Below are 25,135 nucleotides of genomic sequence, written 5' to 3' on the forward strand. Positions count from 1 at the left end.
TTTTGAGAAATATTTTCAGAATGATAATATCGATAAATTTGCATGGATTCGACATCCATTTAATGCCAGTGGTCCATCTGAATTTACTGCTGCAGAATAAGATAATCTTATTGAATTGTCTTGCGACAATACGTTGAAAACAAAATTTAGCAGCATGGAATTAACTGAATTTTGTATATCAGTAAAAGACGAATATCCTCTTCTGAGTGAAAAAACTCAGAGAATTTTACTTCCATTTGCGACTTCTTATTTGTGCGAAGCTGGATTTTCGGCGGTCGCTGTGATAAAAACTAGATATCGCGCGAAATTTAATGTGGAGAAGGAAATGAGGGTGGCTGTGTCCACTTTGATTCCAAGATATGAGAAAATGGGCGGTGATCAACAGGCTCATCCATCCCACTAATGATAATTAGTTGAATTTGTTCAATTAATTTTTTTTGTGATCAAATACGTGTTTTATTTATTTTTACCTAAGCCTTTAATTAAAAAAAATTATTCGCTATTTCGCAAAGTGTACTTGTTAGAATTTGACACAGTGCGCCTTGGGAAAACCTGGATTCAGCAAGGACGCCAAGAATCGAAAAAGTTTGGGAACCACTGGGCTACAGCATTGCCATCCGTTACCCTGGGTCTCTAATTTCTAATCACCGAAGTTCATAATGTAATTATTATGCCCGCTCTTTGTGAGCTTTAGCATAATGTAATGTACAGACGTTTAAACTTCATTAGGAACGCTATATTAAAAGACGAAAGGTGTATAATAAAACTTCAATAAAGATTTTAAAAATGAAATATTTCTAAAGAAAAATTTAAGAGTTTCCATTTAAACTATTTCTAATTTTATATTTTAGATGCAATATATTATGTATAAATTGTATCTAATTTTTATTTCTCTTTTTTAGCGGCACTTCTATCCCTAGTTGTATAACACCGTATAAATTAATGTCATTAGAAACATTAACATCAAGGTCCAAGCATAATAGTTGTTTCACAGGAAGCAATTTCCTAGTGTTATCTTTTCTCCTGCCAGGGAAATGAAATTTTACAATACAATCATCGGTTTGAATTTTATGTGTATCAAGGACTTCAAGAGGATTCGGCGATCTTTTTAAAGTAAAAGAAGCTGAGATTGGCAAGCGAAACGAGCGCGAGTTAGAAAACCAATACAGAACTTACAACTCGAGGAAATTCTCACATTTCTTACTTTCGGCGATATTATATACTATAATATGATAATATACTATAATATTATATACTATAATATAATATACTATGATATATACTATAATAGTAATATTAATATATAATATAATATAGTATACACTATATACGATAATATGATGATATTGTATACTATAATATAATATAATATTATATTATACACTATAATAAGCAAATGCAATTAGCATTGAAGGCAAAGACAGGACTGAAAATTCCTCTCATGTTTTCCTTATAGTCCTTATAAGGACTGGCTTAAAGGGGCGAAGCAAGAATGCTTTTCATCTTCCCCGTTATCTGTAGAGGACGGTGTAGGGATAAGGTGTTATGAGCTATTAAAGCTCTGATCATGGCAGGAGGGTAACAGCAATAGCCGAGCCTCAGTTAGAACTTCATTGGCTACAGCATTGCCATGCATTATCCTCCAAGGGTAATGGATTGAATGAATCAATCCCTTCCAACCTTTAAATTTCCTCTCATGTTTTGCTTTACTACAATACAATAAGGAATTCATTTATACTTATTTTTGATTGGTAAAAATTTATATCAACTTTTTTTTAAATGATTTAAGAAATTTAGAGCTTTTTTAAGATGAAAAACTTATACTTTTTTAACTCCCGTAAAGTTTTTAAGAAATATTTTAAAAATATTTAAAAACAAAAGCATTCTATCGCATAACTACAATGAAGTTACACTTCATTTTTTAAAAATTTTGATGTTTTTTCTATATCAAATATTTCTATATATATGCGCTTTAAATGAATTAATAAAATGTTCAATCAAAAAAATAATTTCTGCGAACGTCATGCAATCAATATTAGAATCTTAAACATCCCAAATATTAAGTGAACGTGGATAGACCAGTGGTTGGATTGCATTCCAATCTTTTGATCAAAATAACCTTCCATTAATTGAAAGGTCACAAAATATTCTATTCTCTCTCTCTCTCTCTCTCTCTCTCTCTCTTTCTATCTAAAGCTATCTAATAATGAATATCTTTAAGAATGACGTTGAAATATTCATTTCATCTATCATCCTATTGCGCGTGCCTTGGAATTGCGGAGAGAGGAGAGAGAGAGAGCAAGGACACTTCGTGCTATGATGGGGGGAAGTCGAATGACAAACGGGGATCGACTGAATCCATACTATCATTTGTCTGGTAAGCCTTGACAATCTGGTGCTCATTCCTTAAGATAGAAAATAAGAAAAAAATATGCTTGTCTCGTAAAAGTGGCTGCTTTAAATTCCCGAGAGGAGGGAACCGAGCTGTACATGAGAGCTCTGATTTATTGTGTCGGAATCGAGCTCATTAGTTAAAGAGACTGAACGTTTTCAGAAGAAGAATACAACCAGCATCGACCCACACTTCACTTTGTATGAGCTGGTGCTAAACTTCTTTTTTCATCTTAAGTATGTTTTATTATAAGATTTGGAACCCGTGAGATGAAGTGAAAATTACGTGAAATGAATGCAAATATTAAATTTCGTTGTTAAATAAATTAATATATATATATATATAGTAATGTATAGTGTTTTAGTGGCGCCATCTGCCGATGGACAATGCACTAACTAATGACGTCATCTAAATGATTAAGTGGAAAAATGTAACATACAGCGACACAAGTAAATAATGTATGACGTCATTTGCATTCATTCATAATAACCAGTGGCGCATCCAGGTGAGAGAATTAGTTACGCATTAGCATTTCCCTTAATTCTGTGTCTATCTCATTTTTACTTTTTTAAATGGTATTAATTTTCATCTTGTACTAGTAGTGTAGTGTGTGTGTGTGTGTTGAAAAGACTCCTCTATACTTACCTCGGCAATTTGTGAGATGAGTTTACCCGGGCGGTAGAAGGAAAACTGTAATGAAACCATATCAGGCTGATTTTGGCTAGTTTTCTTCCTGATGACAACAAGCTGTACAGGAAGACGAACAGAATATGCACCAAACTCATTTGTTTTATCTTCGAAGGGTGGCTTCCAGTTTTGTACTATAAAACAGAAGAGGAATTTACTTGAAGAATAAGACTTAGTATTCATCATTGTTATGAGGGACAGTATATATAAGCCCCACAAAAGCCATTTTTGAGAATATTATGTAAATTATTCAGAATATTTATTTAATATTTTCCGACATTATAGAATTTTTAAAAACGTAGAAAATTATTCGAAGTTATCTTAGTTTGCAAAAATTTATAGTAAAATAAACAACATTTACTTCAATAACTCGACACCAATTTATACATAAGATAGAACAGTTTTTCGTTTTTATTTACCAATGCAAAATTGCGTGACTTGGTTTACACAATACCTCCAGGATCAAAACGTTTCAATGGGTGGTCCCACAGGTTCGCTACTTGCGTATTTCAGTAGCCAACCACTTTTTTCCCCATTGCTCTTAAAATAGCCAAGAAAGCTCTTTCAAAAACCCATTATTATGCACTGTCTATCGTCAAGCAATGTTCCAGGAGGCAATGGCATTCTTCTCATCTATACATTGGCAAACCTGCCAGTAACTTAACTTTTCGAATCGTCACAAGGGGCACCACAGGGAAACACAAGTACTCTCATTACCAGGGAAGATTTACCTGAAATATGATTGGTTAATACACAATGGCTTTTATATTAATATAACAATTTTGAGCTTTCAGAAGTTACTCAGCATGTGGGATTACTGGAGATCTTGTTTTAAATACATCTCCGAATTATTATTAACTTATTTCCAGCGGTCTTACTATGAATCTAAACTCATCCCTCTTGGGGATCCACTGACAGCCATTACCTCTTTAAGTATATCGGACGTCCTTAGTATGGTCTAGTATTTTTGATTGGTAAAAGTTTATATCAACTTTTTTCAAAGTTAAAGTCTTTTTAAGATGAAAAACCTAGACTTTTTTAAACTAGCACGCACTATAAGAAATGACAGTTACTTAGGAAATTTTACAGCATGATCGCTTTACATCTGTTGAAAACGATAGCAGAATTTTATCTCCATTAATCTCAGTAAACAATTTTACCCCTCGAAAATAGATACGCCCTATGTTGTCATAGCGAGGGTCTCTATGACAACGTATTACACGTCACATATGTCTCGTCATTGAGCATGCGCTTTACATCATCACCACCATTCTTGAGTATTTCTCCAACTGTGTGGAAAAAGAATGTCCGAAACAGAGTAATACAAAATGACAATTTCTTGTACAAATTAGCCAAAAAATAACAAAAGTCTTAACATTTTAAAAATAAAATAAAAATAAAATGATTAATATCGTTTTATTTTTATTATTATTATATTTACAATTACCTAAGGTGGAATATCATCCCTTCCTGCTTATCTCCGAATGCTTATAATCCATAAATCTTGAATCTATCCTGATCAGGTGCATCCCACAGACCTTCCATCATCTTGGTCACTCTTCTCTGGATCCTTTCCAACTTCTCCTTATACTCAAGAAAGTCAAGTGACCAGATCTGTGCTCAGCAGTTACGATGGGAGTTTTATCAAAGTCTTATAAAGAGGTATAATAACCTCCTTATCTCTGCTCTTTACAGTGTTCTTCAGTAACGAAGAGAGAAAACATTTCAAAAGTAGCAGCTTTTGAAATATATTATGAAAAAATTATTGACTGATGCTCAGCAGTCGATAATTTGCATCCTCAGTGCTACAGCCTCCTTTATACATTTGAATTATTTCCCCCTCTTTCCTCAACTTCGGCTTAAATTAAAAAACAATGTGATCAAAGGCACTGCCATCTAATCTTCATCAAGGTTATGCAATACGCTATGCACCCTCCAGTTCATATATCTCTCTATTTCCATATACGCCCTTGCCTCTTTTGTTTACTGCAATATCTCTACCGCCTGGGTGATATACTATTGCAAAGTAGTCACTTAGTAATTCAATTATTTCATCTGCTTTAATTACCTTCCTACTATCGTCTTTCATTAAAATTATTTTCTCATGATCATTTTTTGTTTTGCTTGCAACATACCGAAAGACATGTCTGTTTGGCCTGCACTGCTAATTTCTTTTCATACTCTGCTTTGGCCTTTCTTAGCATATCGGTCATCCTTCTGGCTCATGTTTGTACTGCTGATATGTCCGTTTTTTTTTTTTTTTTGTTTTTTGTAGCATCTGCTTGATGTTATTCATTCTTTCATTTAACTTCTTCAATTTGATTTAATTTTCTCTGGGTATGCAGCCTGCTACTACTTCCCTCAAACACTCTTTTACCATCTCTCATCATTATCAATATCCAACCTTTGCAGTATTCTGTACTCTAGTCCCAATTTTGTTGATACACAACAGATGGAATTATACTAACGGAAACTACAAGATAATATCACAACTTCCGGTCTTATACTCCACTTTCATTGTTAACATTTTATCGACTGCTGTTTTGAAGCACTGTTAGTATAAAAGACGGTTTCGTCTGCTTTATACAGTTTTGTCACATCTCTATAATAAGCCTAGCGTGTACATTGTTTATTAAGCCTAAGGCTTAATAAACGTTAAATAAACATAATTAATTGTTCTAACAGGCACTTAAGTAATCACGACCTTCCAAGCATTGTTGAATCTCGTAATCCTAATTGTAGACTAAGTTGGTAATCCTATGCCTATAAGCATACTTTTGGGTGTAAATTTGCGTGTGTTCTACTGTTCAGTTTGTCTGGCTGTGGAATGAAAAACCTGTTTCCGAGAGAGAGGGAAAAAAAAAAAAAAAACTCCATCCCGACTGAAACCAGCTAACTCACCTTCCATTGAAAAACCCCGATAAAGGTTCTTGGTGTTCTACAATGGCCTTGAACTTCAGCTGTTTTCATCTGAAGGAAGTCGTCAGAACCGACTTAGTTATGGAGGCTCAAAGATCGCAAGATAAAACTGGAAGATTGATATCATTTGTGCATCACCCAAAATTTCATATTCTTTCTTACTATAATATAGATTCTGCAGGTGTTTAGATATTATAATACACATCAAATAATAGCTCATTAGGGGAACGTATTATTAACAGTTATCTATCAACAGTTATAAAATATAAAATAATACATCTATCTATATAAAAAGATGTACTCTTTAAATATATAAAAAGATATAATTATTTCATTAATGCTTTAAGGTTACTTTTCAGATTAACAGTAATATTTACCGTTAACGTTTTATGTAAGTATATTTTATTTTTTGTAAGTACACACATCAACACGCACAGTTGACAAACCAAACGTAATGACTTTTTGGACGCAGGACATATATGGCGCAGAGGGTGGAGCTTGACGCTTTTCATATTCCCTGTTGTCTGTTTCGGGAGCAGTGATGGGAGAGATTGGTGAGCTATTTTAGCTCGCCCTGTGTGGGCAGAAGTGGTTATTCGTCGTTGAGTGTTAGGATGGCTTTCGGTCTTTTATGTTTCCAGTGGTCATTACCGTCATAGTTTCCGGCTTGTTCTATTAGTTGGGTTGCATGCGCAGATGTCTTCATAAAGAATTTTTCTGATTGGGAGCGTAGTAGTGGAGAGATGTAGGGAATATTTATGTCCCGGTGGATCTGGGCGTTCCTGGTGAACCACGGGGCATCCAGTATCATTCACAGGCACTTGTTCTGTAGTCTTTGTAGCTCGAGGATGTTTGTCTTGGAGGTATGGCTCCATGCTGGGGAGGCGTATATAACTGTGGGATGGATCACTGTTTTGTACAGTAGAATTTTGCTTCTTGAGCTCAGTTTGCTGTGTTTGTTGATCAAGGGGTATAGCTGGGCGATAACTTTTGAAGCTTTGGTGCATGTGCTCTTGATGTGGCTGTCGAAGTATAATCGCTTATCTAGAATTATTCCGAGGTATTTTGCTTCAGTTTTCCAGGGAATTTTGGAGATGAACTGGGTGACGTCTCCTTTGGGGGATGCTCGTCTTCTTGTGAAAAGTATCGTTTTGCTTTTCTGAGGGTTTAATTGTAGTCGCCAGTCTTTAAACCATTTTTATAGATTCAGGATGGTATCTTGTAGTTTTTTGGTAGCGAGATATGGTTGACGAGATCTGGCTAGAATAGCCGTGCCATCAGCATAAAGGGCGATGGTGGATGTGAGAGGATTTTGAGGTATGTCTGCCATATAGATGTTGAACAGGATCGGGGCTAGCAGTGATTCTTGAGGAACTCCAGCGAGGATTTTCCGTTGGGTTGAGACTGTTTCATTGGTTTCGACTTGCATCCTCCTGTTGGAGAGGTATGATTTGATCAGGTGTATCATGTTTAGTGGAAGATTAGCGATGATAAGTTTGTAGAGGAGGCCTTGGTGACAGATCTTATCGAAGGCCTTTGAGATGTCTAGGAAGACGGCTCCAGTGTGTTGATTCCAATTAAATCCTGTGGTGATGTATTCTACCAGTCTATGGATCTGTTGGGTGGTGCTGTGATTTTGACAGAAGCCAAACTGTTCTTGTGGAATGATATTTAGTTGGTTGACATGATCTTGGAGTCTGATGAGGATGCTTTTCTCAGCTATTTTCCCTAAATTGGATAGCAGGCTGATGGGACGGTAATTTTCAGGTAGGTGTGGGTCTTTGCCTGGTTTGTGAATTGGGATGATGTCAGCTATTTTCCATGACTGGGGGAAGTGCTGCCATTTGAGGATGGAGTTTATGATGTTTGTCAGATGTGCTATGGCTTTGCGTGGTAGTGCCTTGATGACTTGGTTAGTGATGCCATCAGGACCTGGGGCTTTTTTGATCTTGAGATGGTTAATGATGCCGGTTATTTCGGTAGGTGAGGTAGGTATTATAGGGCTTGGATTGACATCGGGACGATTTACTGTGAACCTGACTTTACGATGGATCTTGTATACATGGCTGATGTTTAGGTTCTCATATGCAGGACTGCATTGTTTCTCTAGGTTTCTTGCTATGGCTTCGGCTTTATCAGCATTTGTGTATGCAAGGTGCTGTTCTACTTGCAGAGGGGGGGGGGGATTTGCGCTTGTTCCTGAGGTTGTTTAGGAATTTCCATATGGAATGATCTGCTATGGAGATGGAGGTGAGCTTGTCCTATTGTTGGTTCCTGTGGTTCTGAAGAGCTTCTCGGATAGATTTGTTTAATCTGTTGAGGGCTGTTTTGTCCTGGGGAGCACGAGTGTTGTGATATCTTTTTCTTTGTCTGTTTTTTTTTTCCTTATTAAGTCCATGATTTCTTCCGGGAGACGATTTTGTTTGTGGGTAATCGTGGATACTGCGGCTGCTGTTATGGCTTTATTGATTTGATTGGTGAGGTTCTTTATTGCCGTGTTTATTTCTTCCTTGGCTTTTATATGGGGAACCGGACCAATGTGTTCTGGTAGCACTTTCCTAAGTTTCTCCCAGAAAATGGAGGTTTGGGGGGGGGGGAGGCGACTGGTCTTTCTTCCCTAAGTGAAGTAGGATTGGGTTGTGGTCTGATGATAATTCGTTCAGTGCTTGAATGCTGTGCTGGTATTTGACGATGTCTAGGATGTTGGCTGTGCCAGTTGGGCTGTGGTGGGTTGGTTCAGTGGGTTCTGTTACGACAGCGTTGTTTAGTCCTGTGTAGCTGAAGAGGATACGGCCATTTTTATTTGTGGTTCTGCTGTTCCAGGAGGGATGTTTGGAGTTTAAGTCCCCAGCGACGATGATGGATTCATTTTTGCCTAGTGCAGCATCCAAGTCGGAAAATAGCAGGGTCTTAGCAGGGGAGTTGTAGGCGGCGTAGATTTTAAGTCTTCCAGTTGACTTTGTGTGGACTTCGACACCGGTGAGTTCTAGGTTGGAGGTTAGAGGGGTGAGTATTCCATTGTGCCTGATGCAGTTCCTGATAAATATGGCTGTACCACCACCTCTGTAGTCCAGTCGGTTATTTCTATATAGTGTGTAGCCTCTCAGTTTGGATTGTCTGCAGGTCTTAGATGAGTTTCATTAATTAGGATGACGTCAGGGTTGTATCTGTGAGAGGATTCTTGAAGCTCCAGTGTCTTGTTTTTTAGGCCATTGGCGTTCCAAGCGGCGATCTGTAGTGAGTCTAGGAGTAATCTAATTTTATTCATTAACAAGCATTGATAATATGGTTTGAGTTTCTTTTAGAAATCTTTTTGTAGTTTGGTGAAGGGTTTGACTTACTGAAATCTTGAAGCATGTTTGCCAATGAGGCTGTGATGACTGTTGTAATGTTCGGAAGAATTTGGTCCTGCTGGATATCTTTGGATGAGCGGGCTACTTCGGCGTATATCCTGTTTCGACGGTGGCTTTCCAGACTGTTGGTATTTTCCATTTGTGAGAGCTGGTATTTTGTTGTCTTTTGTTGAGTGTCAGGCAACTGGGGAGCCGTCAACTCTGGTGCCTGTGGGCAGGGTTGAGAGATCTGTTTCCTTTTGTTGTCTGTTTTATTCTTAGGGTAGTGACTGTAGCCTCTGTAGTTTGTCGGGTGGGGCCCCCGCCGTTCACGCATTTGGCTGGTGAGGTCCTGGGTTTTGAGCAGGTTGCTGCGGGGTGGTTTTGCCCACATTTGAGGCATTTGTAGTCTGCTCTGCAGAGTTTCTGTGCGTGTACGTACTTCTGACATCTGTAGCACTGGCCCGACGAGGCTCTTTTCTTTAGTGGTTCTGTTGTGATTTTCAGACCACAGATCGTTGTTATGTTGTATATGTTCTGGTGTGTTTTGGGTATCTCAACGAGTACTAGGGGCATTGGACTCTTGTCAGCCCGTAGCATTCTGCTAACCTTGACAGGTGGGAGATCGTGGAGGCAGAGGTCTTCAGTAATTTCATCTGTGCAGATGTTTTCTGTTACTCCCCTGAGTACAACTTTTAGGTTTTTCTCCGACTTCAGTGAGTAAGTATGATATTTAATATTTGACTCGTCCATGGTTTTTGTGAGGAGTCTGTAGTCGCCTACTGTGGCAGGCTGGATTTTAACTCCGTCATCTACGTTTTTTGCCCATGAATAGGCAATTTGTTGGTTTTGCATAATAGGCATAAAGGCCGTCCAACGTTCTTTTTCCCGTAGAACAATTGGAGGAACTTTTTCGTTGTTGGATGTGGGGAAGTCAGTGTTAGGGTTATATTCTTCCATCCCCTCGTTTATCTGAGTCTCCGCTGTTTTACGTTTTTTCCGTGCATGGGTTTCTGTATCATGTTTTGGAGTGGGAGCAGAGATTATCAGGTTCGTCTTCCCTTTTTCCCCTGGTGTTGAGTTGTCCCCTTCTGTGGAGTCGTCTGTCGCTGAATATAGGTTTAGAAACCCTGGCCACTCTACCTCAAATTTCTTCAACAGTTTTTTGAGGAGGTCGAGTGCCAGCTTCTTATCCAGCGATTGGATAAAGTCATCGGGACTTAAATTGTCCATGTTTAAAATATTCAAATATATGCTTACCTGAGCTGGATCTCAAGGACTTCCGTATATCGTATAAACACAAAATACACCACACTAAAGGACTATCGTGAGACTGCAATCAACACTCAAATCACACTCGAATGACAATGAACAGCGAGACTTGGAAATATAGACTTTGAGGCGAATTCTCACGAGAAACGAAGTCTTTACATGTTCCCACGGTAGTCTAAGACCAGATATCACCACTGAATAACATCTAACTTACGGTACGAATGCAAATTTAGTTAGATTGTAAAAGTCATTAACAACTCATTCGAGTTGTTAATGACTTTCGATTTTCATAAAATTTTCATAAAATTGTTTATAATTTATCATTTGGTGTTGGAATAATTGGGCTTCCCTTTATTTTAATATCTAAATATTCCTATTTTTTCCGTTATAAATAAATTTAACTAACAACAAGACATGTTATTATACAAAACATTTTATTATTTAAAACATTTTATTTATATTTTATTCAAACTTAAAATAATAAGAGAAACAAGGATAGTTGATACTAATGCTCTTTATAATAATTGTATTCTAGACAAAGCATTTATATAGTTATTCTACCTATTGTTTCTTTCTTTAAGTACAGGTTGCACTTTCTATATATATATGTGTGCTAAATATTTCTTAATAAATAAAAAAAAAAACACTTATAATATTTCAATGTAGGATACTTTAATAAAAATATTGCTGATTATAGTATGAAAAACTGTTTAAAAAAGAGGAAATAACCATAAATTGGAAGATTTAGATATCTCTCATATATTCATATATAGAGTACGGTCTCAGTACCCATTTAAACATAATGTATAATGATATATTAAAAGATGTTTAAAACACCTCTTCACTTAGCAGAGGAGTTAAATCATGCTGTTATATTACTTCTTATTAATATCTTGTCATTCTTAATTGCTTTGACACCTCAAAGAGTTTTTTTTTAAATCGAGGAAAAAAAAAACCGGTCAGAAATAAACCGAAAAAAAACTAGAAATTTCAGATAACATATTTCGTCGTTTAAATAATAAAATATAAATAAAAAAGCAATTGAAAACAAAACAAAAAACACTACTACATTTGTCGATTTTTATTTCCATGTATCATTTTATGTCAACGCTCTTTCTACGACACACGATTTTATTATTGAAAAACAAAACAAAAATGATGAAAGGATAAAAATCTGGTAAATTCCGAAAGAGGAAGGCTTCAATTTTTTTTTCTAATTTATAATTATGGGCATACATGATATATAAGATTAGGAAGGAAGAAGGATTGAGTAGAATGTATAGAAATTATAAATGAGAGAAATAATGCATATTCCACAACAATTAAGATTTTAAACTTAAAAAACTACTGTTATATGAAATAAAGTTTGTTATATTTATTGTAAATTATCTTTTTAAAAATAATTACTATAATTTAATTAAATATGTTAAGACACCCAAATGAATATTGCATTTTTTTTATTAAGTAAGTGAATCGAGAACTGGAGGGTAATGGATGGATGGCAAACCCTCTTGCCATGATCAGAGCTTTAATATTTAATATTTCAATAGTTCATACTATTTCTGATGTAAACGAATGTGAGGAACAAGTCCTTTTTAGGACTTCCAGGGTAATGTTGTAGCCAATGAAGTTTTAACTCAGGCTCGACTATTGTTGTTATCCAGCCATGACTGGAGCTTTTAGCTCAATAACACTCCATCCACACAGATTTTCTTCATTCAGATGACAGGATAAAGAGTCAAGGACTCAGTCCATCGTCCAGTTCTTTTAAGAACTCATACTATTTCTGAGAATGATGGCGCGGACGAGATTAATGGCGATTTACTTGCTTCTTTTGGTTTTAGTGTTGATTAGCGAGTTTTAGATTTTGTGAATCTTCATTGATAGTAGAGTAGAAGGTAAGACTTTGACTTTTGATGCAACTTTCTGAATTTCACAGCCCTTCACTAATTACTATTGCTTCGCGCGTTTAGCGAAAGCTCGGTATTGCTGGCAGTCCTTTGCGGCTTCGGGATTCTCTACAAAAATTCTGCTGGCAGGTCTCTAGACCTGCGGGATTTCTACTTGCGCTCATGCGCAATTAAATCGATATGAGCGTGCCTGACCTAGACGTCGTCACCGAATTGCTCGATGAAGAGCCGGCTCTTATACTTGTTAATAAATTTCAAAATATGTTAATTAATTATACTTGTTAATAAACTTTAAAAAATGTTAGCATGCCATTGCATATCAAGATGAAATGGCATGCTAACATGATCGATCACGACGTGATCATTGATTCGCTTGACAAAGGGCTAGAGTCACTCTCATTAAAAAGCTACTTAAAAAAATTGAACAAGAATGGCCTGGCTACTTAAACTTATTTTCCTTACCTGGCGTTGATGATGAGAAAAATGAAGACATTCCTCAAACGGAGGAAAAGCTCAATTTTAATGGTCTCTGCCTCTAATCCCTCTGATAAAGGAGAGACCCACGATCATAAAAAGCGAAAAACTCTCGCTTCTGAACCAACAAATGTTTTTGGTATGGACGAAGACACTCCCAATTCAGATTCCTCTGGTTCCACCAATGAAAAGGTGCCGCCAATCATTCTAAGGGAGAAACAGATATGGACAGCCTTAAAAACCACCATGGCCAGCCTGCAGATTAACTACTCCACTGCTAAAAACATAGAGGAGGGCATCAAAATTCAGCCAGCTACAGTGGCTGATTACAGAAGTTTAACAAAGGAGTTGGATATAAGAGGTATCCAATATCATACATTCACACTTACCTCGGAGAAAAATTTAAAAGTGGTACTCCGAGGAGTATCAGAAGACATCGAAACAGATGAAATAGCTGCTGACCTTAACATGCAAGATCTGCCTCCCATAAAGGTCAGCATAATGTACAAATCAAAAAAAGACCCCTATGCCTTGGTTTTGGTGGAGATACATAATATCTACAAAAACATATACAACTTGAAGACAATCTGTGGGCTTAAGGTCTCTCCGGAGCCACTTAGGAAGAGGGCCTCTTATAGGCAGTGCCATAGATGCCAGAAATTTGGCCATGACAGAAGTTATGCAAAGCTCAATACAGATGTCTGAAATGTGGTGACACCCACCCCACATATACCTGCTCCAAGCCAAAAACAACCCCGGCTAAGTGCGCTAATTGAGGTGGCCCTCACCCTGCTAATTATAGGGTGCATTTGCCACCCCAAAACAAACTGAGTTAATCAGTCAATCTACCTCATTATCAAAAGCGAGAGCTCCAGAAATTCACGTTCATCAATCTCCCAACAGTTTGAACAGGATGACAGATGTTCACCCACCATGAACTGAGCCCCCCCCCAAGAAAATGAACCTTCAACACCAAACAAGAACATATGCCAACGTGGTCCTCCCCAAAAAGACAGTCCAGGACCAGAATATGCCAAATCCTCATTCAAATATAACAACCATCATCACCTCTTCTCTTGCAAATATGTTACAGGATTTCAGTAACTCAAATCCATCACCAAGCACTACAAAAAGATTTTTACAGCAAACTCAGTCCATTTTATCTGCACTCTCCAATGCATAGGAAAACATTCACCTCAGATTCTTTAAATATTATTGCTTAGAATGCTAACGGTCTCAAAAATAAAATATTAGAAATACAAGAATTCAATGACAGATATAATCCAGATATATTACTAATTAATGAAACTCATTTGAGACCTGCTGACAATCCCAAATTCAAAGGATACCGACTTTACAGGAATGATAGGCTTGATTATAGAGGTGGTGGTACAGCCATCCTCATCAAAAATCACATCAACCATCACGCTGTAGCCATCCCTACAACCACTAATCTCGAAGTCACAGGTATCAATATCATCACTAACTCTGTCGGAAATCTTAAAGTCTATGCTGCTTACAGCCCTCCATCAAAAACATTGCTCACCACAGATCTGGATGCCATCCTCGGAGTTAAACTACCGATCGTTATCGCCGGAGATTTAAACGCAAAACATCATACATGGAGCAGTAGGTCTATAAATAGGAATGGCCGCATCCTCTTTAACTACTCAAGCTCAAATTGCGCAGCTGTGGCTGGCCCCCTCAGTGCCAATTCACCACAGTCCGACTGGTTCCTCCGATGTCTTGGATTTAGTCGTTCTCCAGAATGTTAACCTGCAGTCCACTATGGAATCACTGAAGGAATTATCATCAGACCACAATCCTATTCTGCTCCAACTGGGTTATCAGAGGGGACGTCCCCAATCGCCTCACACCTTCATACCTTGGGAAAAATTATCCAAAATGCTTCTAAACTACATTGACCCCGTCCCATATTAATTCCAAGGATGAAATCGAATCTGCAGTCAATAAACGTACTGATCAAATCAACGCAGCCATAGCATCTATCTCCTCACAGTCAACTGTTTTTATGCCTAAATGACTACTAGATGATATAATGCACTTAATCAGGGAAAACAATAAAGCAAGAAAAAGATACCACAACACCAGAGCACCCCAAGACAAAACATATCTGAACAAAATGAACAGTGCAGTGAGAGATGCACTTAAAGCCTACAGAGATAAGCTACAAATTATCCTCCATATCATCCGGTGATCAAACCATCTGGAAGCTGCTGAGAAACATCAAAAACGAAAACAAATCTCTTCCCCCTCTCAAATCTGATCTGAACATTGTTTACACAGATGAAGAAAAAGCCGAAACTATAGCTGATAGAAAAACAGTGTAGCCCTTCATACGACAATCTAAATGTCAATCGTATTTGCAAAGTCAACCGCCACGTCAGACACGTATTAAAGCGGTCTGATACCTGTACCAGCCAACTCACATCTACTTCTCCAGCTGAAATTTATGACATTATAAAAAAAATTAAAGAATAAAAAAAGCTCCAGGAAAGCAGTTTAATAACTTTGTTGGATATGCCGTCAGGCATATCCAACAAAAGTTATTAAGCTGCTGCTCCAAAAAGTCATTGTACATCTTACAACAATAATAAATGCCATTCAGATTCAAGTACGTTCCCTCTGCATGGAAGTTGGCAGACGTGGTCCCTATTTATAAGCCTGGCAAGGATCCTTAGAAGCCTCAAAGTTCTAATTTGAGCAAAATAGCAGGAAAAGCTATCCTTTCCAGAATTCCACTTTCAGTAAAAATAATTAAACATCCTTCCTACAGAACAGTTGGGTTGTCTGTAGCTTCACAGTACCACTGAAACAAATTCACAGACTAATCGATTTCATAACCACAAGCTACAATTGACATCAATACACCGGAGCAGTTTTTCTTGACTTAGAAAAGGCATTCGACAAAGTATGGCACTTTGGACTACTATACAAGTTGATTTTAGCTAGCATTCCATTAGATCTAGTCCAAATTATAAAATCATTTCTTAGTGACAGACGAATGCAAGTCAAACTAAATGATATATTATCTACCCAGCGACGAATCTTGGCAGGAGTGCCTCAAGGGTCCCTACTGGCACAGATACGTTTCTCGATTTACATGGCGGATATTCCGCACAATCCAATGTCATCTATCATTGCCCTATACGCGGACGACACAGCTATACTAGCCAGATCTATTAAGCCCCACCTTGTCACCAAGAAACTGCAAGAAAACCTGCTGAAATTAGAGTACTGGTTCTCTCGGAATGGAGATTGCAAGTAAACCCTCAGAAGAGTATCGCCATGCTCTTCACTAAAAACTCAATATCTCTCAAAGATGATCCTATTTAATATTCAACGTGTTCCTATTTAATACCAAGATTTCCTGGAAAGCAGAAGCCAAATATCTGGGTGTACTGCTGGACAGAAAACTAACTTTCAGTCCACACACAAAAGCCTCATGTACAAAGGCATCAAAAATTATTGCACAGCTTTACCCTCTCATCAATATGAATAGCAAGCTGGATACCAAAATTAAACTGATCCTTTATCAGTTGATGATTCGACCTATTATTACTTATGCGTCCCCAGCCTGGAGCCACACCTCAAGTACAAATATCCTCAAATTACAAAGCGTGCAAAACAAATGTCTCCGCATGATCTTAAACGCACCATGGTATATCAGAAATGTCCAACTCCACCGGGATACAAATATCCCCTGCATCTACTCTTTCCTGCGATCTTCAGCAGTAAAGTTCTTCTCAGCATCGTCTTCACATCCAAATGAACTTGTACATTTGGATGTGAAGCAAACTGCACTACAAGCAGCAAATTATGACGAAGCAGATTTCTTCAAATATAGGAGACCTAAGGCCATCCTAATTCCTAACGAGGATCTATAACTCGCACCCACTCAGGCAGAGCACTTAGGTCATAAACTTTTCCCTATACAGCAACCTCATCAGATAGCAGGGATTATAAAAGCATTTTGCTTCACCCTTATAGACAGCAACGTCTTGTGTCTTGCATACTATTTCTGATCATCAGTGAGTGATGTTAGAATGGATTGTGTTTCATCTGAATCTTTTTGTACAATTTAATGATGGGTTGGATTTATTAAAGTCTTAAAGCTCTGCCTGCGGCAGCTGCAATTCTGTCTTCTTATGTTGGACTTCGAGAGACTAGGGAACAGAAGCTTCTGATGTCTGCATACAAGAAAAAGAGGTGAACTGATTACTTGTAACTAGGCTTTTGTTTTTTTTTTTGGCTTTTATATAACTGGCTGGGTGTGGGCTATTGCGGTTGGCACATTTGGCCGGGTAGTTTTCGGCTTGGTGCAGGTGTTAGTGGGGTGGCCCTCACCACATTTCAAACACTTGTAGTCAGCTCTACATAGCTTTTTTAGCATGTGCATATTTTTGACATCTGTGACATTGACCAGATGAAGCTTTTTTCCTTAAAAGTTCAGGTGTGATCCTAAGCCCACAGATTAATGTTATATTATAAATGGTTTTGTAGGAGTTATGAATCTCTACAAGAACTAGTGGCATCGGGATCGTGTTAAATCGTGGTAGCAGAGATCTGCTGCTATCTTCTCCATGGTGATGTCCTTCGACATACCTCGGAGCACCACCTTTAGGTTTTTTTCAGAGATGAGGGAGAATGTGTGGTATTGCATACCCAGGCCATCCATCGTTTTAGTTAGTTTACAATAATCTTCCACTGTGGCGGGCTGGATCTCTATTCCATCGTCCACATTTTTAACCCGTGTGTAAATTATTTGCAGCTCTGTCATACTGGCCCTTAGAGTCGTCCATCTGTACTTTTCCCGAAGGACAATCAAAGGTACCTTCTCTTTGGGAGAGGTAGAGGAGTCAGTAATGGAGACATCTTCCTCCATCTAGTCGTCCCTGTGGATTCTGTTGCTTTACGCTTGTTGCGCACAGGAACCTCTTTATAATCAGTGGGTGAAGAAATTACCAAATCTAATTTTACTTCCCCTGGAGTGTGTCTTCTCCTTCGGAGTAATTTCCTGTCATTGAGCACAAGTTCAGGAAACCAGTCCACTCTACTTCGAATTTTTTCAATGAATTTCTAGCAGTTCCAATGCCAATTTTCTATCTAGTGTTTTAATGAAATCGTCGGGATCAATTTCGCTCATATTATTGGCTTTCCTGAGAAACGACTGTTTTTTTCTTCTTATAACACTACTACGACAACGTCTTGGGACTATCACAGTAAAAACAAAACTATATCGCCCGGATTCACTACAGATTATAGCTTGGAATGCCAACGGCCTAACTAGTAAGATCTTAGAACTCCACGAATTCGCACAGAGATATCACACAGATATTTTAATAAATGAAACTCATCTAAGACCTGCAGATAATCCCAAGGATTGTTGCTCCACAGAAACGACAGACTATACTACAGAGGCGGTGGCACTGTCATCTTTATTAAAAATTACATTAAACACCATTCATTAAATAACCCTCCAACCATTACCCTCGAGATTACAGGCATTGAAGTTCACACTAACATAGCTGGTAAACTTAAAATCTGTGCTGCCTACAACTCACCGGCAAGAACTTTGCTATTTTTGGATCTGGATGCCATCTTTGGCGTTAGGGAGCCCATCATCATCTCTATGATGATTCACAATTCATCACAATCTCTATGGAAATTCTTCAGATCTCTCTGAAAGACACCAAATTATGTTCCACCAATACATTCCATCATATAGTGAAAGCATTCACAGACAGTCTTGAACTACACGTCAGTCCCAACTACATATTTGCAGCTCTACAGCTGAAGTCCGTGGAATCATCCAAAAAAAAAAAAAACCTCAAGAATAAAAAGGCTCCTGGCCCGGATGGAATCACAGACAAAGTTATTAAATGTCTCCTACAAAAAGCCATCATGCATATAGTTGCTATCACAAATGCAACGCTCAGACTTAGCCATTTTCCAAATAGATGGAAAACAGCAGATATAATTTTATTCCCAAACCAGGAAAAGATTTGAAATTTCTTCAAAACTATCGACCAATTAGCCTTCTCTCCTGTCTTGGAAAGCTATTAGAATAAACATTCTAACAAGACTGCAAGAAGCATCCAACATCAACAACATCATTCCTGAGAAACAGTTTGGATTCCTACCAAACCATTCTACGGTACAGCAGGTCCAGAGAATCGTAGAATACATCGCAACCGGATTCAACTGGAAGCAACAAACTGGTGCATTTTCCTTGACATAGCCAAAGCATTTGATAAAGGGTGGTATAACGGCCTCCTTTATAAACTAATAACAACGAAATTTCAAATTCATTTCATTCTACTTATAAAATGTTATCTAAAGGACAGAAAATTCAAAGTTAAAATACAAGTCCTCAGATCCTCTGAACGTAAAATTACAGCAGGCGTTCCACAAGGCTACTTACGTTCTTCATTTATATGGCTGATATCCCTCGTACAAATTTTACTATATCCACTTATTATGCAGATGGCACAGCCATTCTTACCAGATCGCTCAGCCTGAAACTAACAACAAGCGCCTACAAAATGCAGCTGATGATCTTGAACTGTGGTTTAGGAAATGAAGAAAATGAAGACGTAAACGCAGAAAAAAAGTGGGGCGATTCTATTTTAAAAGAAAACATCACCTCATAGCTCAGTAAGCATATTTGATACTACCATTCCATAGAAAACAGAAGCCAAATATCTGGGAATTCAACTTGATAAAAGACTATGCTTTGAACACCATATATCTTATATTTACGCCAAGTCAAATAAAGCAATTGCCCAACTTTGCCCATTGATCAGCAGACTCAGCTCTTTAAGAACAGATAATAAATTACTTATTTACAAATCAATCATCAGATCAATAATGACATATGGATCATCGGTCTGGAGGCATACATCTCTTTCCAAAATCAAGAAAACTTCAAACTATCCAAAATTAATGCCTATGCATGATTTTGATGCTCCTTGGTTCCTTAGAAAAATCTTGTGAACATGATCTTGTGAAACACAAACGTCCTAAAGCAGCGTTTCTCAACCTTTCTTAGCCCAAGGACTAGTAAAATTCCTAAAACGATTCTGCGGACCACTAAGTTATGTAATTTGTTTAAAAACCTGTGTGGGGATTACAAGCATTTGAGAAAAAACGTGCGTTTATAACATAATAAATCTAAAAGCATCTTTTGAATACATATGGAAACATAATTAAATTGGAAGTAAAACGATTAAAAGTGTATCATCATTGAACAAAGTTTTAATTTTTATTAAACAAATAAATAATGTGATATAATTATGTTGCTACTTACTTTAAATGAGATGGTTGAGCTTCTCGGCCCTTGCAAAGTTGCTGGATATCTGGCTCAATATTGGTCAACTTCAGTCGAAGATCGGCACACACACTAAGACGATTTCTGTATTTTGTTTTTGAGTCCGCGCAGTTAGCCGAGTGGCTATGCGCTTCGCAACCATATACCTAGGAAAGGAGTGTCATGGGTTCGATTCCCGTGGCCGACGTGAGGAGTTTAAGGATCTTTTTCAGACATAGCCAAGTTAGCCGGTCTTGGGCGTGGACTGCAGAATTTTTCTCCCCAGTTTATCTGGGGGTTTCCCTACTGCAGGCAAGCAAACCAGCCCCGTGATTAAAGGTATTTATAGACGTATGACACACCGGGAAGCATAGGATTAGTCACCTTATCCTCGGGACAGGCTTAGAAGGGCCAAGGATAGCCGTGTAACAGGCCACTAGGCCTAATACTTGAGGGGAGGAAGAAGAAGAAATTTCTATTTGAAGGAGCGATGAAAATCCTTTCTCACAATGATAAATTGTAGAAAACTGCGTGACGATTTTCAATGCTTCTTCAGATAATTCGGGAAATTCACTTGTCACTGAAGGCGAGATCCAGAATCGAGCCAAACGAAGATCACGGAGTTGCATTTTAAGCTCACTGTCACTTGAAAACTCAATTAACTGTTCTTTTTTTTCGATAACGAAAGGTCGTTCACGTGACTAAGCCTGAAATGGATCGCGAATCCACAGAAATTTCTTATAAAAGTTATTCAGAGTTTTGAGGTGGTCACAAACCCTTTCCAGAAACTCAGAACCAACAAAAATATCATTTTCCACTAAAAAAGGAATCCAATGTTGGAAAAGGTGCCAATTGTCTGTCTTTTACATAACTAATCCATAACACTAGTTTTATTCGCGAATGCCTTTATTTTGTCATAAGCATCAAGAACAGTTAAAGAATTTCCCTGAAGGGAGAGATTTAGTTCATTTAATTTCGAAAAAATGTCTCAAAGATAGGATAGTGTTGATAACCATGCTTCGTCAAGAAGGAGTGATGCAAAATCAGAATTACGTTCATTTACAAACAATAAAACTTTGTGCCTTAATTGAAATGACCTTGCCCTGGAAATCCAGCGAATTTCAGAATGAAGCAAATGTTGTATATATTTATTGCCTATTTCATCGCAGAGTACTGAAAATAATCAGTTATTTAACGGTCGAGCCTTAATAAAATTAACTAGCTTGACAGCGTTGTATACCACAGTTTTAAATTCAGGAGGCATACGCTTCCATATGTATGAAATAATGTACCCAGCCAGAGCTTCTTCTTTGACCTTAGAAACGACCCCACTATGCCTGCCTGCAAGGGTCGAGCTCCATACGAACAGAAGCCCATACATTTTTCCCACTGGATGCCTTTGTGTATTATGCAATTATTGAGAGTGTGAAATATTTCTTCTACAGTTGTTCGGGTTGACAAAGTTCTACAAAACAGAATATCGTCATGAATGTTGTTATCATGCGCATATCTTACGTAGCATATTAACTGCGCATCATTTGTAGCATCAGTAGTCTCGTCTATTTGTAATGCATAATAAAGGCTCTTCTTAACTCTTTGGATTAACTGAGATTCTACATCACCTGCCATATCATTAATTCTGCGACCGACAGTGTCATTTGAAAGAGGAATCAAATCAATATCTTTTGGTAACTTGTTGCCAAACATAGTTTTTACCACATCTTTTATAGCTGGAAGTCGTAAATTTTCCCCGATAGAATGAGGTTTCCCTGTTTTCGCTATGCGCAAAGTTAAGAGATAGGATGCTTCCAGTGCTTTGCTATTAATGGAACCCATGGCCGAAACTATATCTTTCCCATGATTTAATGTCCCTAATCGTCACCGAAAAAATTTAATTGGCTTATTTTTCACATCACAATGTTTAGTTTCTAAATATCGTCGGAGTTTCGTAGGTTTCATGCACTCGTTCGACAACACTACATAACACAAAACACGCTGAGGTTTCTGTTAACGTTCTTCTCCACACCAAGTAAACCCGATTTCTAAATATGAATTGTTACATCTCATACTGTATTTTTTCTTTGAATTGCTTGTTTCTTCTTCTTCTGTAATAGTATCAGATTTACTGGCCGATACAACACGTGTATCACAATTAGTGTTAGCATCATCTTTTCTTTTCAAAGTCCTAGTTCTAAGCCACTTTTCCATTATTAAAAAAAAAAAACGTTTCCGAAAAATATATAAACACTGGTTAACTCACGACACACTTTGTGCGAGTATTACTTAGCACTTCTGAAGATATATTGAGCTTTGGTCGAAGGAGGAAACCCTTCAACAATAAAAATCAATACAAAACAAGCAATTGGTTGAAATGTGTATAACTCATGTTTACTGAAAATTTAAAAAAAAAAAAGCAAGGAAAGGCAGAAGCAATAAAACCATATTGCTGTTCACTTCACCCCTTCTTTTATTACTAGTCATTCTGGCGCTAAAAAAAAATATTGTAGCGGCAGAATGTTCATGGAATGAACATTCAATTTTAATTTGTTTTGTTTGGATAATTAAAAAATATATATTTATTTATTTAAGTTTGCCTGCGGACCACCTGTTTCATCGTCGCGAACCACCTGTGGTCCGCGGACCAGAGGTTGAGAAACACTGTCCTAAAGCAATCCCTATTGAACCAGACCTAATCGCTAGCCTCACTACCCGCAGAGGGCCAGCTATATGCTCCATCCTGCATGATTAAGGGAGTGAAAAACCAACGGCTTGGTCTCCATCAAGCCCTTGGTTATTGGATCTGGACTTTTGGGGAATAAATTATATGAAAAAAATAAAAAAAACATAAGGTAATTGTATCTCTTGAGAAGTTGGAGGATTACTGCATGATCCAAAACTGCATTCACAATGTCGGATCTGTATTCAACTACTTATATATTACATTAGATACATTAGCAGTGAAACAAAAGCGCTAAGTAAAAGACTTACTGGCAAATGAAAACTCTATAGAAAGAGTAAAATCGGTTGATGAATCATAAGTACACAGTTTCCATTTTTCAACATGCACGTCGTTAACTGGTTCAATACTCTGACTAAATTGCAATTTGGCAGCATATTCTGGTGTCGAAAGTATCGTTTGTATGTAATTCCGGATTCCAAGAGGATAGTCGAACATCTCTTCCGTGAATAGATAATCCACTGATGGCTGCGGTAGCTTTTTCTCTTCTAAACATTCGATGCCTGCAAGTAATGCATAAAGAAATGAATTATCAGAAAGTTATCTGCAGCTACTAAAACTAAATCAAATGGACAATCAAATTACGTTAGAATATAAAGGAGAATAAATGTATTGAAGAACTTACCATAAGCACCGTAATCTAGTGTTATGTATGTTTTTTCTTGGAGATTAACAATGTATTTCACTTTACGATTGACACTGGTGTATTCAACAGCAGCTCTTTTGAGATCCTCGTCAACAATTTCGGTCATTTCTATAGTGCGTTGTTTATTAAAATGATTTATTTGAGTGTTAACAGAGAAGGCTCGGTCAGTAGATGGAAATTGAATATCTAAAATGAAAAAAAATTTTTTTGTAATTATTTATTGATAAATTCATTGATTAATTATTAATTTAAAAAATATTATTATTATTGAACCAAATTATAATATTCTGCTAATATTTGAGAAACTTTCATTCTTCTAATATAAAATAAATAATAGTAAACGACCTTTTATTATAAAAGATTTCACAAAATATCAACAGTATAAAATTTTGTATCACCAGATTTCAATGTTAAGTAAATAATGTGAAAATTTATGTAATTATACCTGACTTTTTTCCTGGAATACAAATAGTTGTGTCTAAAATGGAGACAATAGGTTGTAAGAAACATAATAAGAGCACTACAGCCAGCAGTCCTATTTTAGGAAAGAAAATATTGAAAAAATTAATTACCTTTTACATTTATTTTTAATTAATTACTTTTTACATTTGTATTTAATTAATTAAGTTATGCCTGAATCACTAATATTGTAAATTTTAAAAATATTCATTAATTTTATGTATACATCAAAATTATTTTGAGAAAGCGGATATCCGTTAACCTGGACGTCCTAAAAAGGACTTCCAGGGTAACGGATAGCAATGCTGTAGTCAATGAAGTTTTAACCGAGGTTCGGCTATTGCCGTGTTCCAGCCATGACAACAGCTTTTAAGGACATTCAGGCTATTGCTGTTACCCTCCTGCCATGATCAAAGAACTTTATTTATATATACATTCAGGGTTGGGCTACCCGCAGTGGCTGGGATAAGATTAGCTCCACTGCAGCCCATGCATGTCGTAAGAGGCGACTAAATGGACGCAGAGTTTCGAGAGTTCGCTCTCTCAGGTTTCTTCCGGAATTTTGTTCCCAGTGGGGAGCAAAATTCCGGAAGAAAGGGGGGGAGACTTAGATTTCGGGGATTTTCCCTGAGAAGGAATTTTGAGTCACTGGGGTGGATGTTCTCTGGCGTGGCCCGTCATGGGCTTTGTCGGTGGATGCTTCACCCTGGAATATGAGCGGTTCTGCTCGGTGGTGGTGGTGGGGGGGGGGGGGGCATCACTGAGTGGAACCAACTGAGTTGGACGATCTTTCGGCCACTATTGAGTAGTCTAGGTATCGTTCTAATTTTTATACAGGGCTTTACTTACGTATCAGCTTCACTGCAGCCCATGCATGTCGTAAGAGGCGACTAAAATGAGACGCAGAGTTTCGAGGTTTCGCTCTCTTAGGTTTCTTCCGGAATTTTGCTCCCGGTGAGGGGGGGCTTAGATTTCTG

The 25,135-nt window shown here is 37.5% G+C and overlaps 1 protein-coding gene across 1 annotated transcript in view; it reads right to left on the reverse strand.

The window, feature by feature from the left end:
* The window catches only part of LOC150098912 (uncharacterized), a 191,436-nt gene that overhangs the window by 149,453 nt on the left and 16,848 nt on the right, over window positions 1–25,135 (reverse strand). The window contains exons 2-5 of the mRNA XM_090404854.1: window positions 24,145–24,234; window positions 23,679–23,885; window positions 23,305–23,556; window positions 3,038–3,213 (exon numbers count right to left, since the gene is read on the reverse strand). Coding sequence (XP_090260980.1) covers window positions 3,038–3,213; window positions 23,305–23,556; window positions 23,679–23,885; window positions 24,145–24,234 — 725 coding nt within the window. The remainder of the gene's footprint in view (window positions 1–3,037; window positions 3,214–23,304; window positions 23,557–23,678; window positions 23,886–24,144; window positions 24,235–25,135) is intronic.

Source organism: Typopeltis vanoorti, chromosome 15 (assembly GCF_054136105.1).
Source record: "Typopeltis vanoorti isolate ZY-2024b chromosome 15, IOZ_Tvanoo_1.0, whole genome shotgun sequence".
Taxonomy (NCBI): Eukaryota; Metazoa; Arthropoda; class Arachnida; order Uropygi; family Thelyphonidae; genus Typopeltis; species Typopeltis vanoorti.